Consider the following 14,657-nt stretch of genomic DNA (forward strand, 5'->3'; position numbering starts at 1 on the left):
GCAGAGTATTATGTTTCTGCTGACGTTATTTTAAGCCCATCTGCATGTCAGTAAATTGTACAAGGCGCTGTTTATTGGCTTACAAGCCAACCTTTATTAAAACAGTCTCCTCCCATCAGGTACAGTGTGTGATCATTTTCACGGTGGGTGGGGTTTATGAGGTCGAAACCAGCTGGATCAGTAGACAGTTTTTTATTTATTTATTTTTTTATTATAGTTCTTCTACACGGAGCCGAGAGACTCGTTGACAAAGGGGACTCTAACTCAGCCTAAAGATGCGGTTATCCCTGACAGTGTCCGTGGTTTTAGCACTGGGATTAATCCTTCCTGAAAGGGTGTCGGTAAGTCACCTTCTGCCTTTCAATCTTATTAAACAGAGGAGACATGGTGGTTACCTTCGTCTCACGCTTACCTCTCTCACTTCCTGTTCAGCAATAACTTCGAGCCAAAAATGTCTCCGAGTTAAAACAGTTTGGAAGTTTTAAACTTCCCAACTAAAGCTACATTTCAGTGACTGAAGGCACTCACTGGCTTATTCAAATCTACTTTTACGACTTATGCTGTTTTTCATTATTATTATTATTATTGTTGTTATTGAGAAGGTCGATGTGCTGACTCATATAATGCTATTTGTTCACGGGCCAGGCTTAAACAAAAACAAAAAACACAGATCATGGGCAAATAAATATTATAATAAAAATCTAATTTACAGAAAAATAACTATGTATTAATTTCACTGACATTTTATGGACCAAAAACGATTGATCACATATTTTTAATGAAGTGCAATTAAATAAATATATGTGAGAAAACTTGTTTTTTATTATTCTGTAATGTATGCACTTATATATTTTTAGAACTCAAAAGAATGCTGTCCTGACACACCTTACGTTTTTCATTCACAGATCTTGCAAAAATGTAAATGCAAGTCAGAGATATACATCTGTTATATGCTTTACTAATCATATGTTTTTAAACCTAAATAGTACACTTCACTTTAAAGTTTTAAGAAACTTTGAATTGAGGAAATTCAAGGTTTATTTGTTTTGTTTTTTGCTTTGTTTTGTTTTTTGCTGTCACAACGTGCCAGTTAGAAATGGCTGACCTCTCACAAGTCATAGATTTGTTTCTTACGTTATAGCCACAAAGCTGAAAGAAGATGTTTGATCACATTTTCTTTGCTATGCTTTGAATTGTAACTTAAAGCAAAACGGAAAAATGTGTGCTTATAGGGATGTTTTTTTATTTTTTCCATGCTTCGGCCTCAATCTTCAGTATATTTTATTAGAATTTTATGTGACAGACCAGCACAAAGTAACACATATTCAAAGCATCTTTGAAAAAATACTTTTATTTCAGTATTACCTCTTAATTGCAATTACATCTGAATTTTAACCAGGCCATCATAACATAAGAAGGTGCTTAAATCTAAGCAGTTCTTTTGAAACTCTGGTTGTTTACGGTCATTCTCTTAATGCTCCAGTTTGATCTTTGCAGCCTCAACCCTTTTTTTTAATTTTTACCTCCAGTATTGTTAATGCATTTAATTCCATCCATCTGCTCATCAATATTAACCAACTTGCAGCTTCCTTATCCCTGCTAAAGAAAAGTATCCCCACAGCATGATGCTGCCATCACCCCGGTGTGTTCAGGTTGATGTCCAGGCTCAGTTTTCATTCTACATCGTGCAATACTTTGTGTTGGTGCGTCACAGATAAATCCCAATAAAATATGTGCAAGTTTAGAAGATGTAAAAGGGTGTGGATTGTTTGGAACTGCACTATAGTTATAAGCAGTTTCTGTAGCTTCTCTAGGTTTATTGTAGAGCAGTTAGTGGGTGTGGGAAGTCTGACACAGATCATGACGTCCTATGATATTTTCCTGATAAGTATGTGCTGCTCTTACAGTTTTATGATATGCATTTCTCCATTTATCAGTTCTTTACGGACCACATGTAAACAATATTTAAACATCTGCAATTATGTTTGCTTCTGGTTTGCAAATTAATTTGCAAAACCCCCCAAAATTGTGGCTAACTTAAATGAGTGGAGTTATGCAATCACCCACTGTTATCTGCTCATGAGTGTTTACTGGTGATGACTATCTGATCATTATGGGATTGTCAGGGGAAGTTTGTCTCCTTGGCAATATTCATTTCCTTATTGCTTTGTTATCTTCCTTATAACCTTGTATTATTCAGTGACTTGTTTATATGCTAAAAATATTCATGTTTTTCTTCCATGAAATAAGCTTTCTGGACCTCCAGAGGACTGGGAGGGATCTGGATATGACCTGGATGGTTCTGGTTCCGGAGATGATCCAGAACAAAGTATATTCAAGCGCTTCCTTTGACCGACTATTATAAAGAATCACTTTCATTTCTTTCACTAAATATTCTCAAAACATGTTTGTCCTTGTTTCTTATTTGTTTTCTCGCCTGATGAAATTACAAATCTCCAAAGAAGGGACCAACAACAATCCTGACCCGGATATTGTACCAAACCCTGTAGATGGAAACACAAATTCTGCCAAAGTATGACCCATTTAAAAAAAAAAAAAAGATATATCCTGCTTCATTGCATTTGATGTGGTTGATTATGCAGGAAATTATGCAATGTCTTTCTGTTTTGCTTTAGAGCTCGTCAGTGCTGAATGTGGGGAGATCACACAGGCATGACGGAGACGCTGCAACAGAATTGATTGTTATCTCAAACAACAACAGCTTACTGGAAAACAAGGAGATCGTTGCAGGTACTGCGGGATGCATGCACACCGAAAGTGATAAAGCTGTAAAGTGTGAATTTGAATTTAGCTCAGTTTGCTTGGTTTGCGTCCACAGTTGCCACTGCGGGGGGAGTAACTGGAGCAATAATAGGAGTTCTGCTATCAGCGATCCTGATTTACAAATGGAGGAAGAAACACAAAGAAGAACATATTAAGAACAAGGCTTCAAATGAAGAATACCACAAACCCACTCGGGAAGTAACTTTTATTTAACTGTCACATCCAGGTTGGATTGAAATCTTTAAAACACCACAGGGTGTCTCCGTCCTCCTGATTGTGGAGAGCTGCTATTAATGAATTTTCTCAAAGGAGAAAATTATCAAAAATTATTCACACCCTTTCACTTTCTCCTACATTAACAGTTTTCATTCTAAAATAGTTTTTGAGTACTTAAGAGCCTAGATTTTTACATCCTTTCCCGGATTTTTGCGTCAACACAATCTCAGAGGTCTACTGACCTTTCTTTTGAATTTGTTGGTTGAGTTCTGCTATACGAATTGTCAACCTTGAGACCTTTTTATGCGAGATTGTACATTTCCAAATCATGTCCGACATATTAAATTTAGCAGAGGTGAAGATGCATCGAGATCAGTTACAATAATGTTAACATTTTTAGATTTTCTTTTTACAAAAACACCATAAAACATGTGAATTATTTTTGTGCAAATTTTCCATAAAAAATAAAATCTATTTTGGGATCAGACTGTATTGTAGCAAAATAAGTGGAAAAAGAAGGGGTGTGAATACTTCCTGGGGGCACTGTATCTGTTAATATAACGTTGTCTGTGATAAAACATGATTAAAATGTTTCAAGGACCTCATTCTGGCTCTGTTTTAGAAATATCTAATATGTGTATAGTTTTCATTAGAAGTATAAAGATCAATAACTGCTAAGCTAAGCTTTGACTATTTATCCTGGATTTTGTCTGTTCTGTGTAATCCTTTATATCGGTTTGAAATGAGATGCAATGCACGATTTGACTTATCAGTCAGTAGCAATTTCTATTGTTTTTGTAGCACCATATAAAGCATGAAGGAAAAATGGTGGGACTTGTGGCAGCTTGTATCTCTTTTTCAGAGCCTTTTAGGTTTTTACTACATTAAAATGTTGTTTGTGTTGTCACTGAGATTCCTGAGAAATAGTAATACCTAGATTTCTAGTGAAATCTCAGTGCTCTTTTTGCACGTTCCAGATGTTGGTTTTATGTATTTTTGTTTGCTTTCTTTCACTTACAAAAATAAAATTATGGTGTCATTAAAAGTCAGAACTAATGGGTAGTTGTTTGATTCTATGCATTTTACGTACAGTTGTGTATGGGCTGATCCGTGCTAAAAGGGCGGTGCAAAAATGTTCACCATTACCCTTTATTTGGCTAAATTGTACAATATAAGTTAAAAAGTCTTCAATATAACTGGATTTTTAATGTTTTATAAGGTACTACTTCCTGTATAATGTCTCTCTTGGTGTGCATGATTTAATTGATGTGCCTTAATATATTGCATGAAAACTTATAAGAATTGACAATTTGTGCAATATTAAAACTGTGTGATCATTTTTTTTCTCACATTTTTGTTTGCACTTAAAGAAATGGGAACAAATCTTGTCTTAAGATGCTTAAAGTAGTTTTTGTGTGAATGCAATGCTTGTTCATCACTTGAATTGTGAACTCTTGAGGCTGACTGTGTGTTGTGAGTCCATGCAAACAAAAATGCATTATTCTGGAAATAGTCAGCTATCTGGACTGGACTTAAAAAAGAAAGAATGGTAAATATCTCCTGAGAAAAGTGTTAAGACTTAAAAAAAGTCTGTGTAACTGTTTCTCAGGACCAAGTGTACTTAGAACCAAGAAGATCATATTATGCAATTTAATGTTGTTATATTTAATAAATCAAAATGTCAAAAGTTAATTAATTTTAGGCATTCAGTTCACAAAGTGAAACATATTTCATGTTTTCATACAGATAACAAAACCTGGTGATTATGACAGTATCACATCATACTAAAAAAGCAAAACAAATTTAATACAGAAATATGGGCTTAATGAAGAAATATGTTTAATACCTTCTTAAAAGTTATTTTCAAAAGATATTTCACAGTTGATAAAAGCGTGGCAAGCAGATGGCCACTGGTACTGAGCCTTTAGGCAAGAATTGTTGTGAATTTGCACTTTATAAATAAAATACATTTAATTTGAGATACTTTACAGAGTTTTCCATCAAAAGATTTAACAATACTTCTTTATATTAATCTTTATTACTCAGAAGATCATTATTCATCAAGCTTAATATAAAGTTATTCGTCCTTACAATGGTTGTTGGTCCTCCACCCACGACTGAACCACACGAGTCTGGTAAAAGAACAACTAATCCCACAATGCACTTCAGCAGGAAAAGGAGGAGTTTTACTATGTTTCCCATAACATTACACACGGATACCCCGACGCCATTGCGATAGTACGAAGAACCAGTAATCAGCATTCCACGACGTTTCTTTCCAACCGCCAATAAAAACCAAGAAGAAGAAGAAGCATTCCACTAAATTGACCGCACGAAGAGAACCGCGATGGTGGTGTATTGTTGGGTTAAAGGGTGTAAGAACAGAGGCGACAAAAAAGTGAAGAGGAGTTTTCACTACATCCCCAAAGTCAGGACAACAGAAGGTGAGCAAACTTTGCGACTTAGCATCGAGCGTCGACGAGTGTGGCTAACTAATATCCGCAGGAAAGATCAACCGTCCAGTACATCACGGATTTGCTCTGATCACTTTATTAGTGGTAAGGACATTTTTAAACTGTTTCTGAAAATAACCATATTGTCAATGCTGTCAGTCAGTATTAAACTGGTTGCTGTGGAAAAACTGTACTTTGTAGGCAAACCTGCAGACTTGTACGACAGATCCAACCCAGATTGGGCCCCTACCTTGAAGCTGACCAAAGAAGCAACTCTTGAGGAAATTGAATTTAGAAGGAGACTCTCTGAAGCCAATTTGAAAAGGTACATGATTTGCTTTTGCAATCAAATTATGTGGTAACGGTAATTTGATTAACAATACATGGGAAAAAGTTTTTGTTCTGTGACTGTAATTATTGATATATAATTAACTAAATGTATAATACAAGTAAATATCCCCAAATTAAATCCAGATCACAGTGTCATGATGGTAATGCATTATTTTAGATACGTCATCCATTTATTGTTATTGTGCCTTAATATGAGAATGATTCCCGTTTCCGTCTTGTTACAACAGATATCAAAGAGCGAAGTACCGATCTCGCAAAAAGAACAAGATCAATGCAGCCACTGCTTTGCTGGATCATCACTATGCGCAGGGGGCAAATTTCACTGCATCACCACTTCCTGGTTCAGCTTCAAAACTTCCCAGTCCTACCTCAGACGTTCATTTTGTCAAAACATGGATAGTCATTCCACAGGAACGAATAGTAGCTTCTAATGATGATTGTGTAATGGGAGAGGTAGTGAAGTCCAGAGCTGAAACAATTAATCAGAGTGATGATGATGATGATGATGATGACTCGATTATTGAAGTAATCATCGATTAATTTGAGTCCATTTAAAAATTTAAAGTAATTTTTAACTGGACAATACAGACTCTGAAAATGCCGTTTTTTGAAAAACCACACAGTCAGAGTGGATACTGAGCTAGAACTGTACAAAAACATCTATATATTTTGCATACAAGTTGAAAACCCTTCTTCATCTGTAAATATGTTCTACCTATAGCCTAAAATAAAATCTCCTACATGTTTTGCATTATTCTATTTTTTGGCTAATCCAAAGAATTGTCAACAGATTAGCCTTAAACTGAATGGATAAATCAAGCAGACTGGACTGAGCTTTTCACATGTTGATGTTAAAAGTATTTTTGTAGCTGCAAATGCATCCTTTGCAACAGATGATCACATGTACACTAAAGGAATGGTATATTATTGCACTTTAGACAATAAATTGCTTATTTCCTTTTTAAAAAAGGAATTTAATAAATTTGTTTATTTGCATTATTTATGTATTTTTAATGTTGCATAAACTACCAGACCCTTAGGGCTCACTGCATTTTCACATTTTCAATATTGAATGTTTATAACCTTTTTTTAATCTTAACTTTACAAGAGGTCAGATGATCCACAACTACTGTCAAGTAATAAAAAGTTTTCACATACTTTTATTTAGGGAAGATGGAAGCCAACTGATTCTTCTCTGGGTGTTTTATTCAAAACAGATAAGATGTGGGAACACAAGTTTCGTGGAGACAAAGCACTAATTTCACATAGAGAATATAATTAATACAATGATCAACAAAATCACAACAGTTGGTTCATAAAGAGGACATATTCATTTATTCTCTCGAATAGACACTCTTCTACACAATCAATTAAAATGACCCCTTTTAAATGACAGTTTTTCCAGAACATCGTAAATATTACACTTCTGAAATTTATCTAGCCTCCCTTGTACCATTGCTGTTGTTTATGCTTTAAATTTTGACATACAGTTCCGCTACAGTTTGCATTGTATTATTTAAAATGTTATTGAAGTTTAAAAGCTAAGAACAATGATGGGGGAACGTAGACTGACGTTACGACAGATGGTTTGTTTTTAACTCTACCTTGTGCGCAGCCGCAGATCGCCGGGGGTAGTGGTGGGCGTTTCTCCGCGGTCGTTAGCTGACTGTTGATGCTGAGAAGATTTTTTCCGACGTTTCCTGCCAACTCTCCAGATGTTTCTCCCTACACTCGTAGAGGACATGCATCACTTCAAGCCAAGCCGAGATAGACTGTACACCACCCGGTGCTGTGGATGTTGCCATGTTCGGACCGGGACTATCATCCTGGGAACATGGTATATGGTGCGTAAGATGGTTCTCGATAACGGTCAATACGCCAGCGTTAGCCTGCGTCGTTCGCCTGTTAAGTTTACATAATTAAAGAGTTACATTAACCTTGCAGTTTATTTAAGATTACTGCTCAGTTCTGATTAGATTTTGGTTGTTCATGTGTATTTAAATCATTCATAGCCTCAGCATTCGAGCGTGAAAAGCCTGTTTTATGTCGAAGTGACGCTAACGGGATGCTAATGTTAGCTATAGCTAGCTAACTTATGTGGCGTTTCTCGTGGATGAGCCTGCTCAAGTGTAATATTAGGCATAAAATTCAAGAACTTTTTTACACCAAATGCTGTCCGTGCATGGTTGTTGGAAGTATTTATGTGAGATCTAAATGTGTCAAACCTGTGACATTGGGCTTAATTAGCCGATATTCCTCTAACTTCTGCATGACGATCGTCAGATAATAAGATAAGAATCAGCAGAAGCACATATTATAATGAAAAATATTAGCATTTTTAAACACCGGAAAAATAGACTTTCTCCAGCTTATGTCTTTATCTATATGTCCTTCAACCCTTAATCCATATATTCGTTTATTTATTCATCTGTTTATCTGTTCTTCAGTACTGTTGTCATTTTGCCTATGTTCTTTAACTACTATACTTTGTCCTTTCAAACTAACTTCCAGACCTGCTTTGGCTAACTAGTGGAAGGTTTTGTTGCAGAAGCATTTCATGTTTTTTAAGATGAACCCCAATATTTGTTTTATTTATTCCCTATTGGTTATTCTGAAAGCCTAATGAGGCGCATGATCTGCTTGTGTAGTATGGAGCTTTGTCATTTCACTTAGCCAAGCTACCATAATCTGCAATATTATGTCAATTGAATAAACATGTTTGTTCCTGAGTTTTTGTTCTTCCAGTTAACAAATTACAGCTGAACTCAGTTTAGTCATCCTGTTATCTGCAGATGATGGAGGGAGGGGATGGGGTATTGTGCAGTTACCAGAACATTAGCTGGTATTTTTTTTTACTTTGTCTAGACTGTTGTATGCTGACATAGATATGTTTATGTTCATTGGATTAACTGCTATAAGCAGGATGGCATGTTTACATTTTCAAACTTTTGTATCTGCTTACCACACTGAAGTAAAAATGTTTTCCAGGAGCTGCTGTGATGAAATATTAGATTTTTTTTATTTATTAAATGTAGAATTAATCTAGTTTCTTAAATTTTCTCCCAGCTCTCTAGAGCCTCCTTCTTATTTAAAGGGCCAGTCAAAATTACTTTTATATCGAATTAAATTCACATCTCGTCATTCATATATATATATATATATATATATATATATATATATATATATATATATATAAAAACCCACATGGACCCTTTTTCCTTTTGTCTATTCTCCTGTGTGTCATAATTTCTTAGTGTTCTCTGGTTTCAACAAAGGCGCTTGTTGCCTTTTTAAAGTTCCTGTTTTTTCTTAATGCATTATCTGCAGCTTGAACTTCATGGAGCTTTGAAAGCGAATTCAGATTAACCCCAAGTTAATTTAAATTGAACTCAAGCGTTACTCCGTGCTTACCTGTATTCAGGTGGTCAACCTGTTGATGGGAATCCTGCTGACCGTGGCTGTGACGCACCCAGAGAACGTACCAACTATCGACCTGCAGTATGAGGTCATTGACCATTACTTTGCTTCCGACAGGATGTCCGGTAAGCAAAAGTAAAATAATTTGATATCTGCTCTGTGTGCAAACTGGTGGATTTGAATCAGAATTTATTGACTATATATTTCTGTATATAAGTTAGGATTTTTTTTTTTGTAAAGTGCCTTTAGACATGTGTTTTAAATCAGAGCTATTTAAATAAACTGAATTCATTAAATGTGGAAATATGAGTAATAGTTTGATAGTAAACTTTTGTGTTTATTGTTTTGAGTACTTTGGAATGTTAGGACCTGGAAAAGAATGGACTTTGACGTGGAACCCTGCACTAAAGTTGCTTATATAAGCACCATTGAGGTCACTGTCTGGAATTTTCCAAAAATACAGAATGTTCTCTAACCCTGCCGAGTAAACTTTGAATTTAAGACCGATTTAAAGTCAGGTTTTTCCCCCCACATTCATGCTTGGTAATTCTAATGCTAAGCTTATTCATACTGTAGTTCCAAGTTATCAGCTCCAGTAGATGGTGCTTTTTGACCCCATCTGACATTAGAAGTGTCAGATGGGGTCATTCCGATGCACAGATTGTTTTATCTGAGCTACAGAATAACAGAGTTGATACAGACTGCATTACTGCAGCAGCTCTGGCACGAGCCACCCCACGGCAAGACTTAACAAAGTGAGAGGATAAGTAATGAGAGAAAAGAGGATATGAAAGGTAGACCATTTCATTATCTCAGACGGTGTCTTTCATATTTACTGACTCTGCTGAAAGAGATCGACTTAATGTTCCCCAGAGCTACTCTGTTAAAGCCGAGTGAGTTGGCCGTCTTGTCAAGTATGCAAATCCCAGCTGCCTCTTTTAAAGCACAGGCAAATATACACTTAATCTCGACTCTTGGCCTCTACCATGCACCAAGGCTTTACTGTGGCCAGAATTCACCGATTGTATCTCTTGCTCTTTTGTAGAAAATGCCTGTGTTGGATTTGCCATCTCTCTGCTGATGCTCACTATCAGTGCCATGATGGTGTACGGAGCAATCACTGTAAGTCGTGGCAGAATTAACATTTTAAAAGGTTTGTCTTGGGTTTTCTGTGCAAATGTATAATCCGTGGAAGGAATTCAGCTTCATTTTTTTCCCCCCTGTGAAAGTTAGCACAAAATAAAGCTTTTATAAGTGGTTGTTGAAAGGAATTGTGATTTATCAGGCTTGTTCCACACCATGCTGTGTTTTCACTGCGTGTCGTGTTTACCTCGCAGGCCTGCCTGATGGCAACAAGGAGGACAGGTTTGGTAGCTTTGTCACATGAACCTTCATTAAACTGCTAGATTTGTTTGCACAGTTAAAGTACGACTCCTATCTGCGAACCGCAAACAGGAGGCAAATGCAGATTGTCCAAAAGTCGTACTTTAGCTGCGCTATGACAACTTTCCAATAAAGTGTTGTAGAAACCCTTCTGGTATAGCGTGGCAGCTATCTCCAGATATGAAAAATAATGTTAGGCATATAATGTTAGTTCAAATGAAGTAGGTCCCATCCTTAGTGTTTTTTACTATTATTTTGAAGTAAAATCCAAACTGCTTAGTTACTAAAGGAAGGACCACCTTGCTTATTTTAATTTGATGTCTTCTAGCATCATATGAACCTAATCTATATTCCTTAGAAAAAAAAAAACCCTCATAACCAAGAGACCTAGGGATGGAATTAAAGTTTGTTCTTTTTAATAATTTCTAGAATGTTATTTTATGATGTCTAGAGGTCGGATGAAATTAAGCATTCTGGTCCCTCCAAATTCAGTAAAGATGTGTCCACGTTATCGTTTAATCTTCTATTTTCCAACTGTGTCCGCCTTCTTCAGCACCGTGATGGATGGCTCATCCCGTTTTTCTGCTACCAGCTGTTTGACTTTGCTCTGAGCTGCCTGGTGGCCATCAGTTCTCTCACTTACCTTCCCAGGATCCGGGACTACCTGGAGCAGCTGGTCAGTCCCAACAGTTCGCTGTCGGGTTCCACCTGTAGTCATTTTATGTTTGCTTTCACTTACTGGATTTTCATGATTTTGCTGTTGGACTGTTTGACTCATTCAGCATTTCCTGTTTTAGCCACACAGCATGTTTCACCCATTAGTAAACAGGAAGTCAACATTATTGCGCAGCGCTCACAGTTCATCACTTGTATTTCCTTGAAAAAAAAAATGCATGACTTGTATGAGAGAATCAATTTTCCGTGACTGTATGGTTCTCTTATTGATGGGAACATTTTCAAATGTTGTGATGTTACAGCTGGTGTTTTCAGTGTGTTTTATTAGGATTACATAAAACAGCTTAGCACAAAGTCATGCATATCTTAAAGGATAGAGAAATATAGTTTTTAAATAATTTGTTACACATAAAAAGTTAAATAGTCTTTCATGCATTTATCTTAAGACCCTCTAAGTCAGCACTTTGTAGAATCTCACATTAGCTGCTGCTACTGTTGCAAAGCTGTTTGATTATATCTCCACTAGATTTTCACATCTGCAGACTGAAAGTTACACGTCTCTCTGTAGCGCAGCTGTAGCTCAGTTAGATTGGATGGAGAACATTTCTGAACATCAATTTTAAAGCCCTGCCACAAATTGTCCATTGGGTTTAGGTCCAGGCTTTGACTTGGCCGTTCTAAGACATAAATTTTGGATGTAAACTTGGAGTGCCTACGTCCAGTCATGGGGGGGCTACTATTCTGCAACATTGAAGCTACATTCACACAGTTGGCAAATGTGACCCAAATCGGCTGTTTTTTCCCCACGTGTGACCCATATCCGACCCCAGTTCTGATCTTTTCACCTGATTTGTGCCTTTGTGCTTCTTTCGTACTAAATCTGATATGGTTGCATTTGATTCTCCACAAAAAAAAAAAAAAAAGTTTCAGGAAAAAACATTGGATTTGAGCATCAAGACCTGCCGTGTGAACGTAGCTCACGCGGCACGTAGTAAAATGGCTGAATTGTCTCATCAGGATGTCATTCAATGGAATCAGGTGTGCTGGAGACGAGAAGCATCTTAAAGCTGCATCCTGTCATAGTGAAGCTCTGTCCCAGTGTCAAGTTCTTGGCAACCTTTTAAAAGTTTCTCCATCTGTTTTCTGAGCAGCTCTGACTAGATTACTTGTCCCATAGTATTATGATGACACCACCATTTTTTTTTTTTTTACAGTGGAGATAGGTGAGAATTTCTGGTATTCACTAATGTGCAAACTTCTTTGATCTTCACTGAACAGCTGCATTTATACTGAGATATTAAATGACTTCTTAGGGCAAATGATTACACCGGCTTGTATTTGGGCGTATTAAGGCAAATAGGGTAAAAAAAACCAAAAACAAATGCATGCTCTACATTTGAGTCCAACATCACAAAATGTAAAAAAAAAAAAAAAAAAAACCTTCACAGTCTCAATAGTTTTACTATGGAAGATACTTTAATAAATCGGGCAATTTCGCATTATTATCGTTGACAAATAGATAAGTGTGAGATTTAGCTGGACCCAGCAACTGTTTTTAATTGGAAGCAGTTTACGTAACCAGGCCTTGGGGTCATTAAAAACAGAATTATTTAAATGACGTGAGAAATCTTTGCTTCCGTGCACACAAACTGTGCTCCTAAAGGAACACATCGTTAAAAGGAATATTTATGATTCTGCAATGTTACACCAACAGAAAGATAATCTTAAATTATTAGCTTTGTATTTATTCAATTTGTCTGCAAATAAGTGCCATCCACCTGTCACAACAGAAGTTTCAGTCTTTTCTGTGTGAATTAAATTTATATCGCACAACTGCAAAAAAACTTTTTTTTTTTTTTTTTGCCCTTCAGCCGGATTTCCCATACAAGGATTATCTTCTGTCTCTGAACTCAAGCTGCCTCCTCCTCTTTGTGCTGGTCTTCTTCGCCTTCCTGATCATTCTCAAGGTAAAGCAGTCGGCCTGCTTGTCAAGATTTAATCCAGATTATGCTCTTCGGCATATAATACAACCGATCAGCATGTCGGTGACTGTTATCTGGCTGTTGAAGTGAACAGGTTTTAGGTTTTTGTATTTACAAGCATAAAAAAAAAACCTGCTAATGTACATGTGTAAGTGTAGCTCTTTGTAAATGGCTTCCAGGCTTACTTGATCAACTGTGTGTGGAACTGCTACAAGTACATCAACAACAGGAACATGCCAGAGATTGCTGTGTACCCGGCTTTTGAGACCCCTCCCCAGGTATGCGTGAGTCGCAGTCAATATTTATGGACACTTAATTTGTTGATATGATGGCGTCCTGGTACGAGATTTCATAGGTGTAATGTCAAAGTCGAGCCAGCAGGTGGCTCACAAAGCACATTCAGGAAGTTTGTCATGTTGAGAAACAATTTGGGTTGTCACAAATAATGCTTTAGAAAGGCTGCTCTGACTGTCAATGTTCATTCAAAATAACATATATTTTCATGTTAATGGTGTTATGGCAGCTACATAGGTCCTCAGTTTTTGGAAAAAGCAAATGCATTTACTTATCTACACTTAAAGACTATAAAAGCACCAGTTAGTTTTGGAAAGTTCATATTTACGAACACATGTAGAGTATAAGTAACTGCACACATCTTTAAATCATGTTAAAGACTCTCAATAGATGGAAAGAATTTTGTTGTTGTTTTGTCCATTTCCAAATACGTGAAATTCCCCACGTTTGAAGGTAACTAAAAGCAACAATTCTCAGTTTATAATGCATTACAAAGGCAGTCATGTTTTTCCCTGAAATTATAATTAGAATTTGAAAAGTTAGTATTTGTTAATAAGGATTCAGAAGCCATATGCGCATTCTAGCTGAAGAGACACAATATCCACGTTTTCTTTTTTTAGCTTAAAATGTAGAAAGTTGGATGTTTTTATTGTATTTTCCTGAATCCATATTTATTGGTTGTACGTGTTTAGCTACTACATTTAGAAAGTTAATCAGGTTTTCTAGAGAATACATTAATGCTTTAAAAATATTTACTGTTTTTAGTGGACACTGAATGAATCCAACGACTTCCTTTGCTTTTCCTGTACAGTACATTCTGCCCACCTATGAGATGGCGATGAAGATGCCAGAGAAAGACCCTCCTCCCCCTTACATGCCAGCCTAATCACCAGCTGTGTCACCAGGACACGCACATGCACACCCAGCCATCATATGCATTCCTACATGCCCCCCTCCCCCCAGTCTAACCCATTTCTGAACACCATGAAGCCCTTATGCCCCCTCTGAACCCTCTGTGTCTGTGTGAGTCCTTTAAAAATGTTCTGTTCAATCTCTCCACTGTATTTCTTTTAGTGTTTATAGAGCATCCTGGAGATGTGAT

The 14,657-nt window shown here is 36.6% G+C and overlaps 3 protein-coding genes across 4 annotated transcripts; all 3 read left to right on the forward strand.

The window, feature by feature from the left end:
* The first annotated feature begins 126 nt into the window (after positions 1-126).
* On the forward strand, positions 127-4,339 carry LOC106953724 (syndecan-2-like). 2 transcript variants are annotated; one of them, XM_015042689.1, is made up of 5 exons: positions 127-341; positions 2,251-2,329; positions 2,463-2,533; positions 2,637-2,751; positions 2,840-4,339. In XM_015042689.1, exons 1-5 carry the CDS (start codon positions 276-278, stop codon positions 2,995-2,997), a joined length of 489 nt encoding a protein of 162 aa, XP_014898175.1. In that variant the 5' UTR covers positions 127-275; the 3' UTR covers positions 2,998-4,339. The 2 variants fall into 2 exon arrangements, with proteins under 2 accessions (XP_014898175.1, XP_014898176.1); XM_015042690.1 differs by having other exon boundaries at positions 2,466-2,533.
* An 850-nt stretch (positions 4,340-5,189) lies between these two features.
* LOC106953726 (uncharacterized) lies at positions 5,190-6,786 on the forward strand. Its single transcript, XM_015042692.1, has 3 exons — positions 5,190-5,558; positions 5,655-5,778; positions 6,032-6,786. Exons 1-3 carry the CDS (start codon positions 5,348-5,350, stop codon positions 6,342-6,344), a joined length of 648 nt encoding a protein of 215 aa, XP_014898178.1. The 5' UTR covers positions 5,190-5,347; the 3' UTR covers positions 6,345-6,786.
* Positions 6,787-7,418: 632 nt separating this feature from the next.
* On the forward strand, positions 7,419-14,610 carry laptm4a (lysosomal protein transmembrane 4 alpha). Its single transcript, XM_015042691.1, has 7 exons — positions 7,419-7,648; positions 9,226-9,346; positions 10,267-10,343; positions 11,158-11,280; positions 13,151-13,246; positions 13,441-13,539; positions 14,367-14,610. Exons 1-7 carry the CDS (start codon positions 7,520-7,522, stop codon positions 14,439-14,441), a joined length of 720 nt encoding a protein of 239 aa, XP_014898177.1. The 5' UTR covers positions 7,419-7,519; the 3' UTR covers positions 14,442-14,610.
* The last annotated feature ends 47 nt before the right edge of the window (positions 14,611-14,657 follow it).

The sequence above is a fragment of the Poecilia latipinna genome, unplaced genomic scaffold (assembly GCF_001443285.1).
Source record: "Poecilia latipinna isolate Pla-1442-1.1 unplaced genomic scaffold, P_latipinna-1.0 Scaffold599, whole genome shotgun sequence".
Taxonomy (NCBI): Eukaryota; Metazoa; Chordata; class Actinopteri; order Cyprinodontiformes; family Poeciliidae; genus Poecilia; species Poecilia latipinna.